We start from the raw sequence: 26,144 nt of genomic DNA on the forward strand, positions 1-26,144 counted from the left end.
TGTACAGACGGGGAATATTTTTGATTGGTCTAATTCACTGTCTCACTGGCCTGCATGATGTAAAAAATGTATAGTTTTCACTTAACACATTGATAACAAAAGTCTTTAAGGTCTTACACATAATATAATATTAACACTCACAAATATGTATTTATCTACTAATGGGTTGCTTCTATCTATAAAAGTTTTTTTGGAATATGCCATCTGAAATTATTCACACTCAGGAATTTAAAATTGGCTGAATACTTCTTTTACTGGAATTGAGATCAATTGATAAAACTTGACTTTAATTCTGCATTTTTTGGAAGTTCAGAGGTTCTTATATTTATATTTCCATATGTACATGGAAAAGCCTCTTTCTACATCTACATTTGCCACAGGTATCCACAGGGTTTTCTCACTATTTTCTACAGTGGATTTTTCTACAGGAATTAGTGGAAGTAGTGAAAATTCTTTTCCTTCTTCCTGAACTGATCTAACAGAATCCTTCAAAGCAGAATAGCCAAGAAGTTCTTGAGTTTCTGTTAATGATAATACGAGGACATTAGCTACAATTGTGCTTAAGTCCCTCACATCAGTTGTCAATATACACCTTGTGTTGAATAATCTTCCCATGGCTGTAATAATGTTCCTCCCTGGGTCACTGTATACAAGGAATGACAACTTCATATTAGTCGTTACACGCTTCAGGACCTCACACACGGAAAGTTGCGCAGATTTTTTGAGACTATTAAGAGAAGATTCATTTTCTTTTCCAAACTGTGCATTGCTGACTAGGGTAAAGGAGTTCAATAAATTAAGGTTGAGTCGGTTCTTAAATTTTTTCGGTTCTCAATAGATACCGGACTGGTTTTCCCCCACCGGTTCTCAACACTCAGTTCCAAGGATGAACTCTAATTATCTGAATTAATGGAAAATTTAAATGAACAACCACAAGAAGTGAATGAAAATAATTTCACGAAAGATGTTAATCAGCAGGAAAGCTCTGTAAAAAACGTCTCCATAATTTTATTTGCCAAGTAAAAAAGTTAAATAACACGTTGTTAAGAATGCATGATTGACCAATATGTCTCATTACATCTGGCAGCCACTGGTTCTTTCACCAGGTTTTTTGTTGTAACTTGTAAGTTAGATCAAAATACATTCTGTGATGAAGATAGCTTAAATTGTTGCTTTAATTGACAACTTATTTGCATGCTTCACTGTCACAGCTCTTATAACCTCAACAATAAACTGCTCAACACGCCGGTACAGCGGCACTGGATAAACTGAGCGGCCATGAATTAACGCAAAATGTAATGCGGTGTTGCATTCTGCAGGATAACCACCCTTTTTCACGCCTTGCATAGGTTTATCAAATTACGAATAGGCTCTCGAAACGCATTTTGCTCGTATGCCGAAGAATTACTGTATCTTTACATGAATCAATCTTATGACCACTCTCAGACGAAACGATTTTCCGCGGGCGCCGTCCACGGCACGGCACACGGCGTTGCTGAGAGTCGTCTCGTCAGAAAGCCGCCTGAATTTCACGTGAACGGCGGCCGGCGAAAGGTAGTTTCGTCAGAAAGCGGACTCAATGTAGCGCAGTCTATATTGCGTTCAACGGACCGCACCCCCCCTAGACGGCGCATCGCCGGGCCGGATTGAAATGGGCGCCGTGCCGTCAACGGCGAGATTCGACTCGTTTGCAGACATCCATTGAGACCTATAGTCAATTGAGAGAACGTCACCGTGCTGTGGATGGTGGCAGACGCAAAGTCAGCTTGTTTGAAAGCGGCCTACGTGGCCGCGGCCATGGAAGAAGGAGGAGATAATATCCTCCTCCTTCTTCCATGGCCGCGGCTACAGAATGTTACAATGTTGGCGAGAGCGACAAACTGACGAACCCTTAAATGCGCGAGTTAGCAAGTAACTCTCAAAAGAAAAAAACATGGACGCCATGTAATCGGAAGGTTATATATGCGTTTTTTTTCACTTTTTGGCCATGAATACGCTGCGGACAGTTTCGGCTTTGGGCGCCAAATTCAAATCCTCGCCACAGTTCCGAGCCGGTTGCAAAGCACCGACTTTATGCGATCCCTTCTTGATACCGGTTTTTAAAAAGACGTTGAAGTGACGGGGTATTTTTTATCGGTAATGGTAGAAAATATCGCGCCAAATTCGCAGAAAAAGTACTTAAACGCGAAATTTCGCGGAACCAAGTGAATTTCGCGCAGCCTTGGAAATTTCGCGTTATAATTCGCGTTTCGCGGTTCGCGAAAATTCGGTGCCCCTACCCATACATCATAACAACTTCCCATTTTCATTATCCCTGAATTTATGTCAGTGAAATAGCAGACATTCACAGGGATTTTATGGAAAAATGGGGCACATTAAACTGTGAAATAATGCATTAAAGTACGCAGCAGTTCCAGTAAAAGAAATGAAGACAAGTAGTGCCGTGTTGGACGAGCTGCCCAGCCAGGATGGCAACAAAATGCCCAACATGCAGTTCCTCCACTGCATAACGTTCATCCATCATTTCAATAAATTTGGTGCACCCCTAGAGTTTTTCCATGATCACAATCTGATTTTCCTGACATTTCCACAACTTCAAGTCAGGTTTTGATTTCTCTGACGTGTATGACCCCAGCAGTAACAGTAATGACAAACATATCATTTCCTTTGATATTTTTTGCAGGTTTTTTGGCCACAGACAAATTCAGCTGGGAGGGCAATCCTTTCCAGGGTCATTCCACTCCACATTTTCCTCACTCCACTTCAAATGAGAACCCTCCCATATTGTTTTAGAGCTGGATCACAGAAAGATGAGGTTCAAGTTTTTCATAAAAGTAGATGCTAGTGCCCACAGTTTTTGAGTAACAAGGAAGAGAACCTTTCCCAACTAGGTTAAAGCCCACCTACTCACTGACAAAGATATTCGGAACCACATATAAAGGCCACTATACACAGTGAATTATCATGCGAATGAAATCATTCTCATTGTTTAAAGGAAAAATTTTCAAATTAACTGTCATGTGCACCATCATTCAGTGAAAATTAGACCAAATTCTATTTTGCTTAAATGATCCTGTGAATGATCACCTTATCATTCAGCATGTTCATTAGCATGATCATTCACTGTGCATAGCCACCTTAAGAAATGGTGGAATTTGAAATTGTTCACAACTGCAAGTAAGAAATAACAATAATTTAAAGAGCTCAAGTGAACTACAATCCTTACCAATTCCGTGCTTTTCCATCAAGGCAATTAAATCAGCTTCCGTCAAAAGTTTAGGTGGCTCTGTCTCTCCATCCGTCAAGTTCAATGCTGTGGGTCTAAAGGTCTGTCCAACAACATAGTTATGAATCTCTTTTGCTTCCCACTTCTTGTACGGATAAACATCCAGGTAGTTTCTTGCGATGATATTCAAACCAGTAGCACGAAACTAGACCAAAGGGGGAGAATATTCATTAAAATGAGGGGAAAAAATATCACATCTGATCAACTTCCACCACACCACATTTTAATCAAAAAGAATGATCAAAACAAACTCACTTTCCAACCAAGCACAGAAATTCAGTTATCCCGCAGAAACAAATAAAGGAAGGTGGATTTGAGCATTTAGCACAATGAATAGGAATGGAGGGATCCAGGATTTTTTTTGGATCCGGATTCGGATCGGATGCTTGATTTTCTGAGTTGGATCTTCGGGTATTTTCGGATCCAAATGCATTTTCAAATTCTTGCCATAAAACGGAGTAATTGTTCAAGTTTTTTTTCTGGGTACATATAATCAAAGGAATGCTTTCTAGATTTTCATACACATTTTAATATTTTTATGAATCAAAAAACATTTTTATATGCTTTCAATTTGTTAACAATTAAAAAGGTATGGTACTTTTTCACATATATATACATATATGTATATTATTATCCCCCTGCGGCCTCCAGTACTTCCAAGAATAAAGTTTATCTTATTCAATGTCAACACTGAAAAACATAAAAATAATGAACCAGGTTCCTTTAAGAACACCCACCAAACCAATATATGCAGAACTCAACATTTTACCAGTACCATGCATTTACATATTAGAAACAGTGTCCTTCATTCACAAGAACCACATGTCTTTTGAAAAAAACTCTCATTTTCATAACTATAATACCAGATCAAATGAACTCATCCATCCAAAAAGCCATAGAACAGCTAAAAGACTGAAAAGTTTAAATCACTAAGGATTTAATATTTATAACAAACTGCCATCTGCAATAAAAGATCTAGAATATCAGAAATTCAAATTATCCGTAAAAAATATCCTGAGAAAACATTTGTTCTATGATGTAAAAGAATATATGAACTGTCTTTTAAGATTTATCTTTGTATACTGTTCTTAACCAAAATTACCTTCTTTGTACTTTTGTTTTTTGTAATTGTAACTCATCACAACAAGTTGTATATTTTGTTTTGTGATGTAACTGACTTGATCATTTTTATGTAATGGGGAATTTTCACATTTTTTTAAAACTATGTCAAAATGTAGTAAACCTCTAGGAAAGAATATCTACCGGGGGAAATTTCAATACAAGCGTTAGTTTGCAAGATATTAAAGGTCAAAGTGGAGGAGTGGGGGGTGCGAAGGAAAGTAGTGTGTCCAAGAGGAGTGACGTCATTTCTCCCCAAACAGAGTTGCTAACGTCCGAGGCGTGGAGCTTCGAGATTGTTGCGGTATACGTACGCCAGGAAGACGGTATGTTTACCTACGTGAAGTGCTGTTTATAATATCGAATAATAAATATTGCGTGGTGCCTATACGTTCAAATACATCTCGAAATTCTAATAAAATATTCGTCCTTATGTCGAATAATAAAGCGAGAAAAAAGAAGTGGGTTAAGGCGATGAAGAGGAAGAACGATCTGTCGACGAAAACGACGGGATTTGTTCGTGAAGATCACTTTACCTTAAGTAATTACGACAGAATTATGCTGAGAAATGACTTGAGCCGTGCAGTTGCCCTGATCGCGCAGTACCCGCCTGTCGCTTGCATGCTGTTTTTGCAAAGTTATCGTAGGTTGACGGCCCTCGTAGTACCCGATGTCTTATAATTATTGTATGTTTTGAATTCGTCAATGATTAATCATGATAAGAATACTTAAAGGGTACATACAGTAGGCTACCCTCCCTCTCTCCGAAATCAATTGATTCCCATGCATAGTATTCCAACTGAACTCCCTCGAAACCATATTTGCTACCTAGCCGTGTATAATTTGTAAGAAACTCACTGATGCATAATCACTACCTCCTCAAATCAACTGACTGAGCCATAGGAGTAAATACAACCTGAGGAAGTGGTGGAAAGTCGAGGTCAGGAAAAGTCATGCCAACTGAAACCAGAATCAAAAATGGTTTGTGTTCAGAAAAGAAACCAGTTTCCGCCAATGCTGCTACTTCTCCTATGAATATGATAAGTGACTGACATGGAATCAGACAGGGAGATATGTAGCCAAAGGGTCAAGTATATTGTGTTTTTCTTGGAAAAAAGGCAGCATTGCATTTAAGAGTAGATTGTGAAAATTATTTTATTGTCGATATGCTATCAGGAAAGACTGGGTTACCTGTTATTGCTAAGTTCAGGAAAATTAGACTCAACAAATCCTTCAATATTTTAGCCTAGAAGATACCAATGTCTCACCCTCGACAGCGGCATGATATTTCTCTGCTTCCATTATTCCGGTGGCTAGTCTTTTGAAAAATCTAGTTTTTTGGGTTGACAAAAATAAGATGTTGCTTAATATGCCAATTCCCTTTCCTGCTCGCCTTCACATGTAGACTCTACATTGTAGAGTCAACTATTGATTGTTTAGAAATAGAAATAGAAAAGCCAGGTAACCCAATTTGGCAAAGTTTAACCTGAATTGGAGCATAAAAAAATAGATCAGTACTCACTGCAGTGAGTGACATTTTCTATTGTATGGATCAGTTCTTTTTACTGCGATCAGTATAACAAATTGCGCTTAGTTTATTACACTGCAATAGGTATAAAGTAAAAAAGTGAATTGCGAAGGAAACTCTAAATCCGTTTTTTTACAGTACTAGTCAGTGCATTATACTGCTGATTGTGAAGAAAAATAGAAATAATGTTTTTTCAAACGCAATTATTTCAAAAGGAATCATTTTTAACATTACTATAAAATCAATGAATTGTTTATAGCTCAAATATTTCTATCTAAACTCAATCAAAAAAAATAAATCATATGATTCATCTTTAGAAAATTTCATTTCGAGGGGTAATGGTGGCCGGGCAATAGATAGTGTCATTCGCATAAACTGGATTTCTTGAGCAAATCCTAAAAGGCTGTGGGGTAAAAGTAGATCGCGCGTTCAAACTAACTGTTCACTCATTCAGTGGTAAAATTTGAGAGTTAATTAGACCACCAAGAGTTTCCAAGAATGTAGAGAGCTCTCAAGATGAAGTTAAACTAACTAAGCAAATAGAAATCTTTAGGACCCATGTGGAGAGAGTAATAAGAAAGGTCAGGGAATACAAGTTGCTTGTCCTTCATTCCTGCATTGACAACCGTTTGGTGCAAAAAAGCAGGATTAGAGGATAGCTTTAAAAGACAATCACTTCTACCATAACGATATTTGGGCTCTGCCTCAATGATGGGGAAATTTTTTAAGAAGCGACGGAAAATACTTTGAATGATTCATTTATAACCTTTTTTTTAAATAAAGATGTATTTTTCATTTAAAAAACAGCGAGAGATTACTTGCGCGCCTAATACTATTTAACATAAATTATTGAATTTTGTCATACGTTTGCTAAATAGCTTATAATTATTTTGTAGGCTTCTAATAGAAGCTTCATAGCTAACATTAAAAGCTGTATTATCTTATGCTTATGCCTATCGTTAAGCAGCTACTATAAAAGCGGCTACAAAAGTTCATAACATGTCAAAACCTGTACACACTTCAGACAGTATGCATACAGAACACATCTTAAAACTGTACATAGTATAATGTGCATAATGTGAACAGAAAAATTACCTTAAATCTGTGCACAGAAAGCATTTCACAACATACTGAATCAAAAAGCTGATATCATACAGAAAGCAAAAAATCATAACTTGTACCATATTAACATTTCATGCAGAAATTTTCAACGGAGGCCGAGTAGCTACTACTGTATTCGTAAAAGCTGGACCAGTAATGCCATAATAAACAAGAAAAACTTACCGCGAAGCCTTCACTTCTCTAAATTCTGCAGTCAAAAAGTCTGGGTTACTTTAAAAATATAATGCTATCATTATGGAATTCACCTCTCGCAGATTATCGCAACAGCCTTTTCACGAAATCGTCTTCCATTTCGCATATATTCGATATATTTTTGTTCTACGAATACAGAAGATGGATAAAATATACTTGACGTGACTAAATAACGTCATAAAATGTCTGAGAGAAAACACGGATTAAAAAAATACCGAAATATTCTCTTACTCAACGACTGCTTCATTGTAGATTCTGCGGCCGTACATGCAAAACGAAAACGCCGTAGGGAGAAATGACGTCACCAACAATCAGAGCTAACTTCGCGTTTGCAGACGCATTTCACTGTTTTAAATGAATTTCATGATAAAATCAATGGTTTACGAGAAGTTTGATTGGTGAAAATGGATTCCTGGTGAAAATTGCTATAAGAATCATATATTATTTCGATGAAAAAAATTTCATGCAACTTCCCCATTGTACTTTTTGACGACTCCATGCAAATGTATTTTGCCCACGGATAATAAACATTATTATTATTATTGACACTGTCCCTCCTTTATATAGGCAAATCTTAAACACTCCTTAACCTAAGGATAAACAACCACAGGGCATCATGCACTTCCTCTCACTTTGCGTCCCTCCCGGTGGCAAAACATGTGGCCACTCATCGGCGTCAATTCAATGATTGTTACAATGTATCAGTTTTGGCCTCCCTTCCCCCCACAGACCACCCACTCAAACTTAATTCCATCAAATTAACCTACATATGGCTATTTAAAGCATTTCTTCCTCCCGGCTTAAACATTAAACAGATAATCCCTTAATTGCCTCAGCACACTCTTTCCCCCCCCCCCCCCCTTTGGACCCTACCTCCCACTATTTCCCCCTCCCTCAGCTCTCTTTCATCCTTTACCTACTGTCTCCAACCTAACTCTGAGGAAGGTGGTATGCCACCGAAAATTTAGCTCTGAGAGTGTTTTTTTTATCTTTTTGTGTCCTGTGCTTCTGCCCAAACTGGGATATTTTTATGTTATATATATTATTATATATTCATATTTTTTCAATTTGTTTTTAAAAATATCTTTACATGCTCTGGATATAAACTGTTACACTTGGGTTTGGAAATGAAAATAGGAAAAATATTCGGAGAAACCATCGACCAGTGGCATAGCAAGAGGGGAAGTCCGGGGGGGTCTTCTTCCAGCTTGCAGAAAAACGTATCTGTTCTTGAAAATAATAAACAATTCTTGAGCTCAGATTATGAAAGTGATAAGGACTTATCAGATAGTGATTGAAAAAAAAAAATTATTTCCGAAAGTGCTAATTGCTGTATTCTACTCGGGCAAAAGTGTAATTTGTGTTGTTTTTGTTTACGTATTGTTTGTTCAGTAAAATATTTTTAATACATATCACTTTTGTCAGAAGCACAGTTTATTGAGAATAATGACTGTGATATATACCTAGGAAAGTTAAATCAATACTTTAAATTGATCCTAAATTATAAATTAAAAATTAACTGCATTTCTATGAAAAACATATGTATATTATACGATGTAGGTAACATGCCTTCCAAAACTTCTACAGATAACATACCATACCAAAAACAAGGTCAAAGGGCTCCGCACTTCAACAGTGTTATAAAGCCATCTTTGTTGGTAGACCTTTAAATAGGTATGGGAGGCTAGGAAGTAGAGGGCATGGATCATGGACAGCTGTCGACTAGAAAGAGTTTGTTTGTTACTAAATAATCCGGTTCCCTACGTAAAGCACACAATTTAACTCCATTCTCTGTAGTAATATATGGAATGCACTCCAAAAAAGAAAGCATTTCAGCATACCTCTTGCAGTGCCCAGCGATTGCATAATAAGAGTCATTCGTAGCAATATTTATTAATTTTACTTTCTGGTGATTATTTTCCATCACTATTATATCGATTATCCACATGTAGAAGTGAATGATACCATATCGCATCCACATGTTTGCCGCATTGCCGTACTCTCCGCCGCCGCTTGCCAGAATAGGGGACGACCGCACGCTTGAAAAAATGATTTAAAATTCAGGGTTGCAATTTGGTGCAAGATTTTGCTTTAGATTCATCATGTAGAAGCTTCATAGAACAACGGAATTGGAGGAAGTATCTACTTTTTCTCTATGCTTATGTAAAAAATTGGCTGAAAACAGGCTCAACCATTTTGTTATATATCTATGGTTATTGATGAAACAAAATCTTTAAAAACCCTTCAAATGGCAGAAAATGAACTTTCAATTAATATGGTAAAACAGTTTTGTCGATAAAACTATTCATGAAATCACTGCACGAGGATAGATGTGGCAATTTCCAGAAAAAATTGAGGGTGGTCGTTTTTCACTAAATTTGTTCAACTTTGACCTCTAATATATTGTTAACGTGATTGCACAGGAAAGAAATAATCTGGAAAGTTATGCACAATTTATTTGAAAATATACTAACAAAGGAACTTGGGTAATATGGCCTGGGCTGATTCATCATCTTAGATGCACAATAGAGTCACTTTTGTAGATGATTAGCTGAAATAATACATACATAGTAATATTTATTAGGTTAAAAAAAAGCTAAAACTTAAGTAAAATATAGCATGACAAAATTAGAGCACCTATCATTGCAGTGCATATCAATTTCTCAACAAAAAAGCCCAGACTATCATAATATGTATATGTATTACCAATTTTAATTCAAATCACTTTTATTGCAGGGCGATGGTACATTCAGTGTATTATTTCAAATACGTTGCTAGTGTAACACTCAAAAAGGAATTTCTTTTTTAAACAAAAGCAATTTTAATCACATCATTTTGCATGCTTAGCAAACTATTTACCATAGAATATGAAGAATATGTTAATCAAAAATATTATGTTTGATGATAGAAAAAGTCTTCTGAGGCAGGACTGTTTTACAACCTTCCACCGTTTTTGTCTGCAGAAACAAATGCGACACGTTATTTCGCATAACTGCCGCTTAATATACAGGAACAATAAACATACACCAATGGAAGAATTTGAGGCAATAAATCACTGCGATACAGTTTTATCAGTTATTGTTTGAATTTTCAGTGGAAAATACCAAAATAATAGATGAACCACATAAATGCACTAATTAAGTACATACATAGAAAAATGGCTTCGTCGGTTGTGCATTGGCATAATGATTGACAAAGCAATGCTTTGCATGATTTTTATTTAGTATGACACTTATAAATTGTTTGAAGAGTTGTTATTAAAGTAAGGACATTTAGTGATGCAAAAAACATCGCCTTTTGTCTGGATTTATGCTTATGATTATCGGATAGAAATTTCTCTGTCGCCGCACCACTCCTATTCCTGTATAAGTGTTCACAATAGGTATTTTGGCTATTATCTGCTCTACCTCCAGTAAAGGGACAATTTGCTGTAGCGAGTTTTTATCTGAGCAACGAGGAGTCTCATTTTATCAAGGTTGCAATGAAATTACTTTGCTTTATAGCAGGCAATTAAAAATGCATTTGGATCCAAAATTATCTGAAGATCCAACACCTGAAATCAAGTATCTGATACAGATCTGAAAAAATCCTGGATCCGTCCATCCCTAGTATACACAAGTAGTGCATGAGTAGTAATGCCAGGTAAGTCTCCAGGTTAAGGATGAGCTAAACTGCTAAAAATGTTCTCAGGGCCAAATGATACGAAACTCAAATTCAAAAGAATAGCACCTACATTCACAAGCTACATCTGCAGTCTGCCACATTCATTTTCATGAAAGGAAAATTGGTCCTGCAGTGATTATGCCAATCCATACTTACAATGAAGTTGCCTGTCTTTCAACAACTCCCAACTGCCTTTAATTTCTACAAAATCAGCTTTCAAAAAATTTAATTTAACTATCCTCATTTGCAAGTTTGCAAGCCCATCCATAAACAGGAGATGACATAAATATAGCTTGTAATAAAATTAAAAAAAAAACCTGTATTGCAAATAGGTAATATACATTCAGAAAAAAATTTTAATGACTAAAAGAAGCTTGATTTTTACTTCAAGCAGCCAAAATGAATCATTCAGCACAAGTTAGAGAATTACCTTCTCATTAGCAATATCTATGTCCACAACTGTCTCCATGCCTTCAGCATCTTTTGAACAGCAAGCCAAGAAGTGCCTGACGATCAGTTCATACACCTTTCTATCATTTCCTGAAAAAATAATTAAACTATAGATTCTTCATAAAACTTATATATGAACGTTAACACAAGCTAAAAAAGTCAGAAATTAGGTAATCAATGACTTTTTTTAGTTCCAAGGATGTATATCATAATGTGTAAATTTAAAAAAGCTAAATCTTGAGAAGAAATATTAATGTGTAAGAGACAGAAACAGCAGACTCACTTCCGTTCCCACCCTTTTCACGCCCCAACCCATCACCTACACTCTCTTTCATATTCCTTCCCAAGTTTCTGTCTCTGCGAAGAGTCGGATCGCTTTACCCCCGCGTATCCTGCGGCTGTTCCATCCTCCCGTGGGAAACTGCAGAGCTTGGTGAAAGAATAAGACGATGACTGAGGATGGAGAAGGAGGAGAGGGGAGGTCAGTGGAGGGGGGCCGTTGAGAGGCGTTCGTCGGTAGTCGGAAGCGTGGCGGCGGAGAATGTAAACAAGTAGAATAATAAAATCACCTCTCCGTAGTCTATGAGTTTCCTTTCAAAAATCCCTGCCAATTGATGGATTTATGGATTTGGTGGCGGTGTTGAGCATCGGGGGAAGAAGGGCCAGGTTCCTGTGTGACACCGGCGCTCAGGTATCCCTCGTGTGCAGTGATGTGTGTGGTAATGAGGGTATTAAATGGTCTACTTATCGCGTGAAGGGCATTACTGGTGACGTGGTGAAAAGTTTTGAGGAAAAGGTTGTTGAATTTTTTGTAAACGGGGTTCAATATAAGTGTTGCATGCAAGTTGTGAGTGAACTAGGGGATTACGAGGGGATATTAGGTTTAGATTTCCTAGAAAAATTAGGTTGCTGTATAAACATTAAACAGGGGACACTCTCCGTAGGGAATGAGACCTGGGGTTTGAGGTGCAACCATGGGGAACAAGCGAATGTAGGAATAATGAAAGAAATCCGAAAGAGGAGTGACACGGGGTTTTTAATCCGGTCAATAGAGACAGAAACATTGTCGGGTAGATGTGAAAAACTAATAAGTGTCAATGTACCTGACCTACAAATCCCTATCGGCACTGATATCCTTATCGAACCAAACTTTGAGGATCTGGAGGGCTGTGTAGTGGCTAGAAGCATGTCAAGAGTGAATGGAAACCGTGAGGTAATTGTTCAAGCAGCTAACTTCAACGAAGGAGATGTAACGCTAAGGAAGGGAACGATTTTAGCTTCCGCTACACAATGGGAAGATAGAGGGGCGGAAGAGGAAGCTGATTGGGGTCCGCGAGTGCAAACGGTGCGGCGTTGCGAGGGCGAAGTCTGTTTTGCGGATAAACTTGTGCATCTAAACTGCGGGGAACGTGACGCTCTATTGCCAATTCTTGAGGAATATAAGGATCTGTTTTCCGGTAAGGGTCTTCCACCGCCGACAAAATTGGTGACACATCATATTCCAACGGCTAGCGATAGGCCAATCTATAGGAAGGCATACCGCACGCCATTCCACCAGAAGGAAATAGTCGATGGGTTAGTGAGGGAGCAGTTAGAGGCGGGTGTCATAGTGCCTAGTACCAGCCCCTGGGCCGCCCCAATTGTTGTTGTCCCTAAGAAATCGACTGATGGGAAAGATTCTTATAGGTTTTGCGTAGATTACAGGGCATTAAACACCATTACGACTCCTGATGTTTATCCCCTGCCGAATATAGTCGAGACCTTGGACTATTTAGGGAATTGCCGATACTTTACTACGATGGACTTAACAAGCGGTTACCATCAAATTCCCATGGACAGAGAGTCACAACCAAAAACGGCATTTAATACGGAGAGCGGGCATTGGGAATGTACGCGAATGCCGTTTGGGCTACGCAATGCCCCCGCCAGTTTCCAGCGGCTTATGGACAGCGTTCTGCGCGGGCTCAAACCGGCGCATTGTCTCGTCTATTTAGATGACGTGGTAGTGTTTAGCTCCACAATTGAGGAACATGCAGAACGACTGAGGGGCGTTTTGGAGAGACTGAGAATCGCAGGTTTGACTCTGAAATTTGATAAGTGCCACTTTGCCCACGACAAGGTGAATTACTTGGGTCATGTGATAACGAAGGACGGAGTTTTTCCCGATCCATCGAAGCTTTCGGCAGTAAATGAATATCCCACGCCCAGTTGCACGAAGGAACTACAGTCCTTCCTAGGTTTAGCCAATTACTACCTTAGGTTCGTGAAGGACTATGCCAGTATAGCAAAGCCCTTGACGAGACTGCTGAAAAAGGGGGCAACCGTTAGCTGGTCAGACGATTGCGAAGTGGCGATGAGGGAGCTTAAGTCAGCGCTTACTAAAAGCCCTATTCTAGGGTACCCAGATTTCAGAAATTTCATCCTTTCTACAGATGCCTCAAATTATGCCTTAGGCGCAGTTCTATCGCAGGAGATAAACGGAGCATCCCGTCGCTTATGCCTCTAGACAATTGAACAGCGCCGAAACAAATTACTCAGCCACGGAGAAGGAACTCCTTGGGGCCGTATGGGCTACGGGACATTTCAGATGTTATTTATTTGGTCGAAAATTTAAAATCATTACAGACCACGCGGCTCTCAAATGGCTATTGAGTCTTAAGGATCCTAACAGCCGCTTGGTAAGGTGGACATTGAAATTGAGCGAGTTCGACTATGAAATTATACACAAACCAGGGAAGCTTCATTCAAACGCCGACGCACTCAGTCGGAAGGTACGAACGGTTGAACGAGGGCTATGTGACAAAATAATTTACTATCAGAACGACGACGCCGAATGCAAACGGTTGCGAATGCAGATAGGATTCTTTGTGAAAGGGGGCGTTCTCTGTAAGAAAACCAAAGATGGTGAGAAAATAGTGGCCCCCGAGAAATTGAGGAAAGATATAATTAAAAACTTCCATGATCATCCATTGTCGGGGCATCTAGGGGTCCGGCCTACACTCAAGAGAGTGCGGGCATCATATTGGTGGCAAAATTTAGCGAAGGACATTAAAGAAGCTCTTAGAGACTGCGTCGCGTGCCACCGTCGAAGCCCTTACGGGAGAACAAGGGCACCCATTCAGGAATTACCCTCTTCTGATAGACCATTCGATTTCGTTTCTTTGGACACCGTCGGGCCCCTTCCATGTAGTGAGTATGGTAACAAATACATTCTATCTATTATTGATAATTTTTCCCGTTACCTAGAAATGATTCCTTTACCGGACCAAAAGGCGGAGACGATCGCCTCGGCATTCGTGAGAAGGTGGATTCTAAGGTTTGGGGTACGGGTCAAGGTTCTCACGGATCAGGGTGCTAACTATATGTCCGATTTCTTTAAAAAAGTGTGCGAACTAATGAAAATTTCCAGACTTCGCTGTTCTCCTTACCATCCAGAATCGAACGGTAAAGTGGAGAGGGTACATAGAACAATCGCTGGTATACTTAGCCACTACGTTAACGACAAAAACACGGACTGGGATACCTGGGTACCGTACGCTGTTCTCTGCCATAATACAAAAATCCATCGCAGTAAAGGCTTCTCGCCTCATGAAATCGTTTTCGGGCACGTCATGCGATCTCCCTTCGAGTACTTTGAACCAACATTGGGACAGTTTGACAATAAGTATCTTCAGGGATTGAAAGAGAAATTGAAGACATTACGGAGTAGATGTGAGATCAATGATGCGCGCGCTCGCCGGGAGAGGGCGGCAGTTTTTAACAGGGGGACGAAGGACGTGGCATATAAGTGTGGTCAATACGTCTACCTGAGTGACCCGTGCACGAAGACAGGTGGAGCGAAAAAATTCCATTACCCGTGGAAAGGGCCCTATCTAGTGACGGAAGTGATTCCTCCGTGCAACGTGCGAATTCAACTCCCCTACAGATCTCTTTTGGTGCACAAAAATCGCTTTAAGTTGCATTTAGGTAATTTGCCAACTCTAGGTTTTCCCCCGTGTGGAGAACGTCGTCGAGGAAGACCACGGAAACACCCCCCCACCAAATCAGCGGAAACTGTGCGTGGCCCAGCAAGCCCAATAGGAGACACTCCCTTTTCCCACATTCCCCCTCGCCCTGGTGTCATGTCCCCCCGATCCCATATATTGGCCGAGTCGGAGAACGAAGAACGGTGGGAGGAACTGAGTCAGGTGTTGACATCGTCATCGGAGGGCGGAGAGAGGCAGGAAGCGGCGACCCAAGAGCCCGGATCGCCAATAGCCGAGAGAGAACGAGCAGAAGAGGCCTCCACGCCGGAGAGCACGGAGGAGCAGAGATACCCTTCGACGAGCGAGTCGCAAGCAGCCGCGCGGCAAAGGAGCCCTTATCTCCTGAGGCCCCGACCTACCCCTACGCCTCCAGAGCCGTTGGGTGTACGAGAGGGCACTCCCCGTAGAACCCCAGCGAGCTGCTTACCCAGCGAGAGCAGTACTCTAAGAGAGTACGCACATTCCAGTGAAGGCCGTGAAGAAGACGCCAGTGCCCTTGCTTCTCCCATTTCCACACCCCGTACGCCAGCACATACCGCGGAAGGCCGCGGAGACAGCAGGAGTAACGATGCAGATGACAACATCCTTATCTCTCCAACCCATCCCGCCCGTTCTCCTTATCTTTTAAGGTCGCAAACCGGACCGTCCTCAGAAGGGAAGACGTAAGTGTTAGTGCTTCGGCAGAGAGAATTGTAAGAGAAGAAAAAGCGTAGAGCTGTTTGTTGATATCGTGTGTTGTTATCGTGTGCTGGTTCAGTGGGGCCGCTGTGTATTTTTTTTGAACAGCTGGTCGAGAAAGTCATTTAAGATTTGTGAGTAAATTATGTCTTTTCGTGGAACGAACAGTTTTTTTTTTAGTATGTTACGGAATTTTGAGTTTTCAGTATAATCTACTGTTTGTAATTTTTATGGAGCTGTGCAATGTTAAAAAGTGAAAATCTCTAGTTATGAGATGAATTCTAATTGGTGGGAGAGAATCAGGATATTTTTATGCTTCTGATTATGGTTGGGTAGAATTTCAATGAATGAACATTAACGAATGGATGCATTTGCAATGCAGTGTTTTTCAATCTTACGTATAAAACCTTATTTCTCTTCCTCTCTTTGTATTTGCTATTTTAGTGTTTTGCTGGAGGATTTTGTTTTAACTAATTAGTGCCTTGGGGACATACATATAATGTATTTAGCCTCTGTGTCATCACCGAGTCCACCCATTCCAAGGCTCCTTGTATTTTCCATATTCTTTGTGTACTCCATTTCCATGTACGTCTTTTTCACAGGATTCAATGGGTGAAGCAGACGAGGCCTATAATCAATAAGATTAAAGGCAGTTTGAGGGGAGAGTGATGTAAGAGACAGAAACAGCAGACTCACTTCCGTTCCCACCCTTTTCACGCCCCAACCCATCACCTACACTCTCTTTCATATTCCTTCCCAAGTTTCTGTCTCTGCGAAGAGTCGGATCGCTTTACCCCCGCGTATCCTGTGGCTGTTCCATCCTCCCGTGGGAAACTGCAGAGCTTGGTGAAAGAATAAGACGATGACTGAGGATGGAGAAGGAGGAGGAGGGGAGGTCAGCGGAGGGGGGCCGTTGAGAGGCGTTCGTCGGTAGTCAGACGCGTGGCGGCGGAGAATGTAAACGAGTAGAATAATAAAATCACCTCTCCGTAGTCTATGAGTTTCCTTTCAAAAATCCCTGCCAATTGATCGGTGACACCCCTTAGAGCATCGGGGGTCTTACAAATGGATATATACCAAGAATGCTTTTGTCAACATGGCTCCCGAAATAATAATACTTATTACTCCCAATATAATTGCTAACAAAAAACCATGGAGTAGACCCAGAACACATAAAAATGATGCTCCTATCTAAATACATAAAAAGAATGAAGTGAAATTTAACCTCATGACTGAAAAGTTTTCAACAGAAATCATTTCTTTAAAAATAAATTGCAAATTTTTGTGAAGAATGGGTAAATCTGATCTGATAGAGCTAAATAAACTCAGGCTCCTTCACCAACTAAATTGGTATCTTTCACAAGGCCTGAAATTTGGCATTACATAATGGATAGCCTAATAATTGAAATATTCTGGACTAAAATACTAACGACATATTGTAAGGTTCGATATGGCACCATTGGTGGGACAGAAGGAGTTAAAATGAGAATGCCATCAATCTCCTTCGATTAGACATTCATTCAAGCAGTCTACACTCAACACTCGTCAACAACCCGACGCCACGCAGCATACGCCTGTCCGCAGGCTCTCTATCTCCACCACCCCGCCATGCATTCTTCTGCCGACTCCACTTGGTTCTCATGCTTGGGGTGAGGTGAGGAGCTGGGAAGGTGAGGAAGCAGGAGGTGGTGAACGGACTGCAGGCTTGGTGGTGCGGGTGGGTGGCCATGAGATTGAAAAAGGGGGAAAGACAGGGAAGAAGTCCCCGTTCCATTCCGCTGCTCCGTTCTCAATACATATGTACTTGGTTCCAAGGATGAACTCTTATTATCTGAATTAATGGCAAATTTAAATGAACAACCACAAGAAGTAAATGAAAATAATTTCGAATAAGTTCAACAGATTCAGGCTTCAATTGGTGGAAGTTAGACATATTTAAGTAAATGAAAGGTCGTAGCACTTTTCCACAAGAATTTTTAATTCGTACAACGCGTTTCGGCTCACTGAGCCATCATCTGGTACAAGATGCTTGAACACATGTGAAGATCCCTTTTATACCCTTGAGAGAGGAGAGTATTGGAGAAGGAGAGGATTTGACATCTTTGAAGATGGGGGGGGGGGGGGTGGGAACGGGTGTACAGAGTATAGACAATGGGGAAAGATACAACTACGGGATGTGGAGAACCCACGTTGGAGGGAGGGTTCTGGTCATAACTGTAAAATGACGACACGTGCGGAAGACCATAGCAAAACAGGAGGAGGGGGTGTTGAGAAGAGTGAAAAAAGGGGGGCTTAGGATAAAAAGAGGCCGCGTGTCTTTTGAAAGTGAGAGGAGTAAGTAGCGACGCAGGAAAAAAAAAGGGCGGGGTGAGGAGTCCCTTTGGGTTAGCTGAGAAGGAGTGAAAGTTAGCGGGGGTTCAAGGGAGGAAATTGCCAGCAATAGAAAATGGTCAAAGGCGTAGAGAGGATGGGCGGACGGGAAACACCCCGTGGATGTTGGGGCACTTAAGGCGTGGGTGAGGAAAGAATTTCACCATTTGTTTTGGTGAAGGGTATCTTTAGGAGAGGGGAGTGGGTGAAAAACACTTGCTCATTCATAAGCGTATTCAAATCACTTTGTACAATTTCAAATTGCTCAAAAACATCCAGTCTTGTACCCTTACTTTCTAAATGTAGAATTTCAGGTTTAAAATTACAATAATGTAAGGTCTGAAGAAGGTGTTTAGCGAGAAGTGACGTTTCATCTCCATTTTTCCAGCACCGTCTATGTTCTTTCATTCTGGTAATGAACAGGCAGAAGTTTCATTACCAGAATGAAAGAACATAGACGGTGCTGGAAAAATGGAGATGAAACGTCACTTCTCGCTAAACACCTTCTTCAGACCTTACATTATTGTAATTTTAAACCTGAAATTCTACATTTAGAAAGTAAGGGTACAAGACTGGATGTTTTTGAGCAATTTGAAATTGTACAAAGTGATTTGAATACGCTTATGAATGAGCAAGTGTTTTTCACCCACTCCCCTCTCCTAAAGATACCCTTCACCAAAACAAATGGTGAAATTCTTTCCTCACCCACGCCTTAAGTGCCCCAACATCCACGGGGTGTTTCCCGTCCGCCCATCCTCTCTACGCATTTGACCATTTTCTATTGCTGGCAATTTCCTCCCTTGAACCCCCGCTAACTTTCACTCCTTCTCAGCTAACCCAAAGGGACTCCTCACCCCGCCCTTTTTTTTTTTTTTCTGCGTCGCTACTTACTCCTCTCACTTTCAAAAGACACGCGGCCTCTTTTTATCCTAAGCCCCCCTTTTTTCACTCTTCTCAACACCCCCTCCTCCTGTTTTGCTATGGTCTTCCGCACGTGTCGTCATTTTACAGTTATGACCAGAACCCTCCCTCCAACGTGGGTTCTCCACATCCCGTAGTTGTATCTTTCCCCATTGTCTATACTCTGTACACCCGTTCCCACCCCCCCCCCCCATCTTCAAAGATGTCAAATCCTCTCCTTCTCCAATACTCTCCTCTCTCAAGGGTATAAAAGGGATCTTCACATGTGTTCAAGCGTCTTGTACCAGATGATGGCTCAGTGAGCCGAAACGCGTTGTACGAATTAAAAATTCTTGTGGAAAAGTGCTACGATCTTTCATTTACTTAAATTGAAAATAATTTCACTAAAGATGTAAAAGGGCAGGAAAGCTCTCGACGCACTCGACCGGAAATCGGGGGATCTGGGTTCGAATCCCGGTCAAGGCAGATGATTTTTTCTCTGTGGATCTTTTGCACTCTGTAAAAAAACCATAATTTTATTTGCCAAGTAAAAAAGTTTAAATAAAATGTTGTTAAAGAATGCATGACTGACCAATATGTCACAGTACATCAGGCAGACACTCGTTCTTTCTCCAGTTTTTCATTTTAAAAATTCAACATTTTTACTGTCTGGGTTTAATCTAGGCATTATTTTTTTGCAGAAATATTGCCTGCAGTACTGAAAAGGCTTACACTGAATGTGCAATATGCTTGGAGGACAGTTTACATACATACTGCCTAGCCTGGTGTGTATTTTCATAGCATTGAGGTCTTCAGGTAACAATATTTCTTCACTGACTATGCCGGCATATTATGCACCCTCAGACACTAGATAATAAATTTTGAGGGATAGAGAATGAATAAATGCCTGATAACACACTGCTAGCCCCGTGTCCAATTTGATATCAATTAGGGATGGTCGGATCGGATACTTCGGATCCATATTTGCTGAATACATTGGATCTGGATCCGAATTTTAAAATTTATGATTCTCACAAATTAACGGATGATGTCATCAGATGTTGGGAAAGTTTCACTATTGATCCTTATACAATGCAGTATGTAAACTGTGCTCCAAGCATATCAGCGTGACCCTTCACAATCAACATCGACCACTACTCTTTTCAGTGAATGCCTTTTCTGTGCTGCAGGCAATATTTCTGCCAAAAAAGGAATAGATTAGACCCAGGCAGGCTTAAAAATGTTGAATTGTTTAAATCAAAACTGGGAGAAAGAACCAGTGCCTGACTGATGTAATGAGACATATTGGTCAATTATGCATTCTTTGACAATGTGTTATTTAAACATTTTTTCTTGGTGTATAAAATTATGGAGATGATCTTAAGTTTTTTATAGAGCTTTCCTGCCCATTTACTACTTAAGTGAAATTATTTTCATTCAATTCTTATTGTTGCTCATTTAAATTTCCATTAATTGAGATAATAAGAGTTCATCCTTAGAACCGAGTATCGAGAACTGAGAACCAATGGTGACGAACTGGACTGGTACCAAGAACAGAAAAAATTTAGATGCAGTAAAAATGCAGGACTGAGCTAAAATATTCATGTAGTGAAAACTTACCACCTAATGCAGTGGTGTGTTTAATCGGATGGATTGGAGGGTGGGCTTGATCAGTCTTCTTTCCTTGACGTGGGTTCGGACCATCCTCCAACACACGTGCAGCAAATTCTGGAAAAACACAAATAATAAATTTTATTGTCCCAGGACCTTGTCCAATGGAACATAATCTATATATATAAAAGAAAGTCGAAAATCGTGTTAGTTAGAACACTTATAACTCGAGAACGGCTGCACCGATTTTAGTGACATTAGGCTCTTTGGATTCGTCTCAGCCCCGGATAACATATAGGACATTAAAAAATAGGAAAAGTTCGCAAAAAAAATTCAACTTTATCTTAGAGATATGTTTTTAGGATTCGATTGTTAAGGCGGTCAAAAAAATAAGATTTTTTTTCACGCCACTATACTCAAAGGAAAATTCAAAGATGAGGAAGTTCTCAATCCGAAGATTCCATGATCCCAACTTATATGCCCTTTTGAGCTTGAACGTATTCAATTTCCAATTCGTGTTGCATTCGTGATAACGATTAACAAATCGCATGGTCAGTCTTTCAGTTTTTGTGATGTTTGTTCTCATGTGTCAGTGAAAACCCATGATTTTCTCATGGTAAATGATATGTGGTATGTTTACGAGTCGGTAAACCACCCGCTGTATTTCTTCCTTTGCTTCAAGGGCGCAGCTAGGAATTAAGGATAGGCGCAGCTAATACTGGCGGGTCTGTAGGGTATAGAAAACTCGCCAAGGTAAGCGAGAGGTGTGGGGGCCCTCCCCAGACATTTTTTAGGATAAAAGGTTCAAAATGGTAGGTTTTGCGGCTGTGTGAATAGTTAAATATTTTGTGACTCATCCGTCCCCCTAATATTAATAACCAAATGTTATATAAAAAGATTCTCTGAGCTTTTGGGGGGGTTTCAACCCCCAAAAACCCCCCACGCTGCGTCCCTGCTTCGCTTCGCTATTTTTATTTAGCTTCATTCGCTTTATCTTGCTCCTGATAACAAAACAAAAACTGTTGTTTATCAGAAGGCGCTTGACGCAAGACATTAAACCCGAATGTGTAAGGCACACCGTGGTGCTTTTACGCATGCAGCACGTTTGCGCAGTGCATTTTTTCCAAACAGAGATACTATAACTGGTGCGCCTAAAGTCATTTGATACGAATGCTGCTTCATAGGGGCTTTTCTTACACTATTTTGAGCATCAGTCAAGCGTCGGTCTAGCATTGCGTTAACCTGCCCCGTGAACGAGCCAAGTTTATGCTATGGACTTACACCTAAAAACATTTTTTTACGGTTAATAACACAAATAGCCAACAACTGAATGCGTATAATTATTATTTCATCAATATTTTCTCATTTAATTTATAATAAATCAAATATGATTAAAATGATACAGCCGCTCTTTATTTATAAATGGTGCAACTAAACTATAAGTCCATTGAATGTTAGGCGGTACGAAGTTCGCCGGGTTAGCTAGTACAAAATAAGTCTTGGCAGTGGAAAAAAAAGAAAAAGTGATAATACAATTTTACAAAATTAATAGTAGATGGTATTACAATAAATTAACTACAAGAATATTTTTTTCAAGTAAATAAACATACATTCTCATTTTGAATTGATTTACAGTGTTACAGTTAATAATGTCGTGCGGAATTTCATTCCATGTTCTTATTGCAGAGTTTAAGGCTGACAATTGGTACACCATAGTTTGGCAATTTGGAATTTTAAATCGTATTCTAGCTCTTACTATTCTACAAACTACAATAGTAAATTGTAGTTCAAGAGTCCAGGCTGCTGTTGCACGGGGAATAGTTACGAGTGGCAAAGAATTATTAACAATTATCAAAAATTATCAGGAATATGCTGGCACACAGATTGATACAAGACTGGCGATTCTACCATGTTTACCATAAATGCAGAAGAAAGGGAGGGGGAGATTTAGGGAAGCTCGTGACTTTCAATGTTAAAAATTATATTTAGGGGGAAATAGGGAGTGGAGGGAATTTTTTGTTTCTCGGCCAGGGGCTCGTTTTTCCTGAAATTCCTTAAGCAAAGGCCTGTGAGGTTTCTTCTGAAAATGTGTAAGAGGTATATTTCTTCCTGACTGTTTGAAGTAGCTTTGCTGAAAATACTAGCAGAGAATTTCCACTCAAACTGGAAAATGTTTTTCAATATTAAAATGTTCTTTATCATTCAAAATATGTCCTCCCCTTCCCATGAGAAAGTATTGCAAAAAAAAGTGTTGTAAGTACAAGTGTGGGGTGTGTTTCTGATACCCCAAATGATTCCCTTCTATTTCTTAGTAAATATTTATATTTTTTCAAAAGTTTACATCTTAACATATCTTTTTTTATTCAGGTATTGCAACATTCAAGATTTTATACCATTTACTTAGCTTTTATTTTTTTTAAGAAATTATTTTTGAACACCCTGATTTCCAGTAGGCAGTTCGAGTTTCTACGGGAAAAATTTCCAAAATTTATTTTTTTGTTTTAGCCAAGGAATACAGTTGAAATGTTGAGATAAATATACATTAAATATACTACTATGATAAACATGTACCATCTTATCTCATCATATTTTCAACATCGACCTCAATTTGCCTTAGGTAAATAGTACCAACTTACCTGCATTGAATCAATTTCCCAAAATGTTTTCTTAAGGCAAAATTTACATTGCTTGTAACAATTAAGTTACTCCATTCACAAATCATGAACAACATTATAAAGGTACACTAATAAATTCTGCAGTCATCAACAACAGTCCAATGTTGAGCAATTGAAAAGTTTAATTGAATTGAAAGATTGTAGAAAATAAATCATGTGTACTATTTATTTGCTTGCAGAGCAGTCACAACAAATTTTCAGCAAATGCATACTATGGAAGGTAAATATTGCCTAAAAGAACATCTTTCCGAGAAAGGAACCAATTGCTCATCAACGGTTGCACATGGCCCAATTCCATAATGTTGCTGTGCATCACAAATATATCCCTAATTGATGCCCATTTGTCACTTTTCATTTTCTCTACTCTAGTAGTGACGTTGCCGATATAAAGACATCAAAGGAAAAAGATAAATATGTTATGGCTCATGGAAGAATATAATATATCTTCTCCTAATCCACTGTGGTTCCACAAATCTAATAAATTCTGTTTCTCAGTTGCATTTGCCCTGGCTAAAAGTAAAATGCCAAACAGCCATTTTAATTCTCCCCTCTTTCATTAGCACCTCTATTACGGGAATAATTTTCAGTGACTTTCTCTACCTGAATACCAGTGTAATTTACAGTATTCTCTACAATTAACTCAATGAATATGTATCATAAGAAAACAATAAATTGTATTCTAAATCCAATATTGTTGCCAGCAAGCCCAATCTTCTGAGTAACAACACTGCATTCATATGTTGTGATGTTTGGTCTTCATCCTTGCATTTTCTACATTGTAGTTCCATCCTTCCCAACATAAACAAAGTCTTAACATACATTCAAACTCTTCTGAATATTATTTCTACCAAATAAAGTGTTATATTTAGTTTACTTTATTATACTGTGGAAATGTGTAGATAAATCTAAAAATAGCAAAAATATGTGAACACACTGGTTAAGACAATTGTCATGGTTGCTTCTTTCGAACATAATAATTATTACATATAGCGATGATTAATCCCTTGAAAAAGTAATACACGTAATTGACCCAGGTTCGATGCCAGAATTTTCGAAGTATTGTAGCGGTACGGACCGGAGCCGGCCCGATGCATCATTTTATAACATCGTGGCTGGGGGGGGTTACGTCTGCGCGCACACTCACGATTTTAGCATTTTTTTGTTTACTGAGTTCTGAACTAGATTTAGGTAAAGGGTTTATTTTTTGTTTATTGTAGAATATTTTTTTTATGTACGTGAAGTCGTGTGAAATTGTGGGAGAGTGAATTTCCGGGAGAGGCGACGCAGTGGTTCTCTCCCGGAATGCGTTTGAAAACCCTCCTTTCGGCCGGGGAAAAAGAGGTTGTGGTGCACCCGAGGTGATTGTGGGTAGTACTGAGGTGATAAAAGGGAGAGACGAGAAGTCTAGTGCTCTCTTTCTCCTACGGTCTGACACGAGATAAGTCAAATAGTGGTAGTCAGTGACAAGCAGCAGCAGCCAAGCTACGGCACGTGGAGGAGGCAGATACGAGGACAGCTCTTCAGGGGTGGCGAGAACATCGGATAAAGGAAGTAAGCTTGGAAATTACCAAAGCCCGAATAGATCCTTTTGTGTCCAGATTGTTCCCCCCTTTGAAAGTCCCAAGTGTACTCCCCACAATAAGGCCCTAGTGAATTTACTGTTGGCTGGTCTTAGTCACGGCCCTGCAAGACTTAAGTGCGGCACGTGGTGAAGTTTGAGCATAATATCTGAATGTTAGTGTCACTTGGCGGATCATTGAGCCCGACTTCAAGACGGGTGGCCACTTGAACAGACTAACGCCTAATTTATACTTGCTTTGCACGGAAAGTTTTTTTTGTGTAAGTTTGATGTCACTATTTTTTACGTTGCTCATTCGCCAAAGAGCGTGGGTATATTTTGTTGTTGGAAACATCATTTTTTTTATAATCATTGAGAAAGTGCTATTGTAATTTTGAAGGAGAAGCCGAAGGTGCATATTTCATGTTGGAGGTGACGCCGATGGATTTTGGAACGGGGATTTATTGTGTGTGTTTGGGGAATACTTTAGTGTCAGTGTAAACTTTGGAACCTATGGTAGTTCAGTTATTAAAAATCAATTGTAAAAGGGATTTCATTGAAGTTATTTGTTTTGCTATTGCCACGATTTCCTTAAATACTGTTGTAAGTGAGTGTGCGTGCAGGCACGAACAATAGGGGAACTTGATTTTAAGCCCAGAAACGGTAAGTCTCCGTAGGGGCAAATTTCTATTTTGGGGGAGTGGAGAGTTAACAATCACATGTACGGGGAGATATCGAACGGAAAGGCGAGCGGGCGGCTCTCGCGGTTTGAACCGTTACAGTATATCCCTTCATCGTGCATAACACGGAAAAAGTTAGCTCTAAGAAGTTATCACCACAAGGCATATCGAGGGGCATTCTGTAATGCCCATCGATAATAACGAATAATAATCCATTCACTCTTATTTGATTCTTCCATATAGCCTATTTATTAGGTAAACATGCCGTAATGTTGTCGAATTTTGTT

At 39.6% G+C, this 26,144-nt stretch overlaps 1 protein-coding gene across 3 annotated transcripts in view; it reads right to left on the bottom strand.

Annotated features, from left to right (window-relative positions):
• The window catches only part of LOC124167853 (DNA topoisomerase 3-alpha), a 114,450-nt gene that overhangs the window by 66,129 nt on the left and 22,177 nt on the right, over positions 1-26,144 (bottom strand). For all 3 annotated transcript variants that reach the window (XM_046545895.1, XM_046545898.1, XM_046545899.1), the window contains 3 exons: positions 20,954-21,061; positions 11,341-11,450; positions 3,227-3,431 (listed from right to left, as the gene is read on the bottom strand). In XM_046545895.1, coding sequence (XP_046401851.1) covers positions 3,227-3,431; positions 11,341-11,450; positions 20,954-21,061 — 423 coding nt within the window. The remainder of the gene's footprint in view (positions 1-3,226; positions 3,432-11,340; positions 11,451-20,953; positions 21,062-26,144) is intronic.

Source organism: Ischnura elegans, chromosome 11 (genome assembly GCF_921293095.1).
Source record: "Ischnura elegans chromosome 11, ioIscEleg1.1, whole genome shotgun sequence".
Classification (NCBI taxonomy): Eukaryota; Metazoa; Arthropoda; class Insecta; order Odonata; family Coenagrionidae; genus Ischnura; species Ischnura elegans.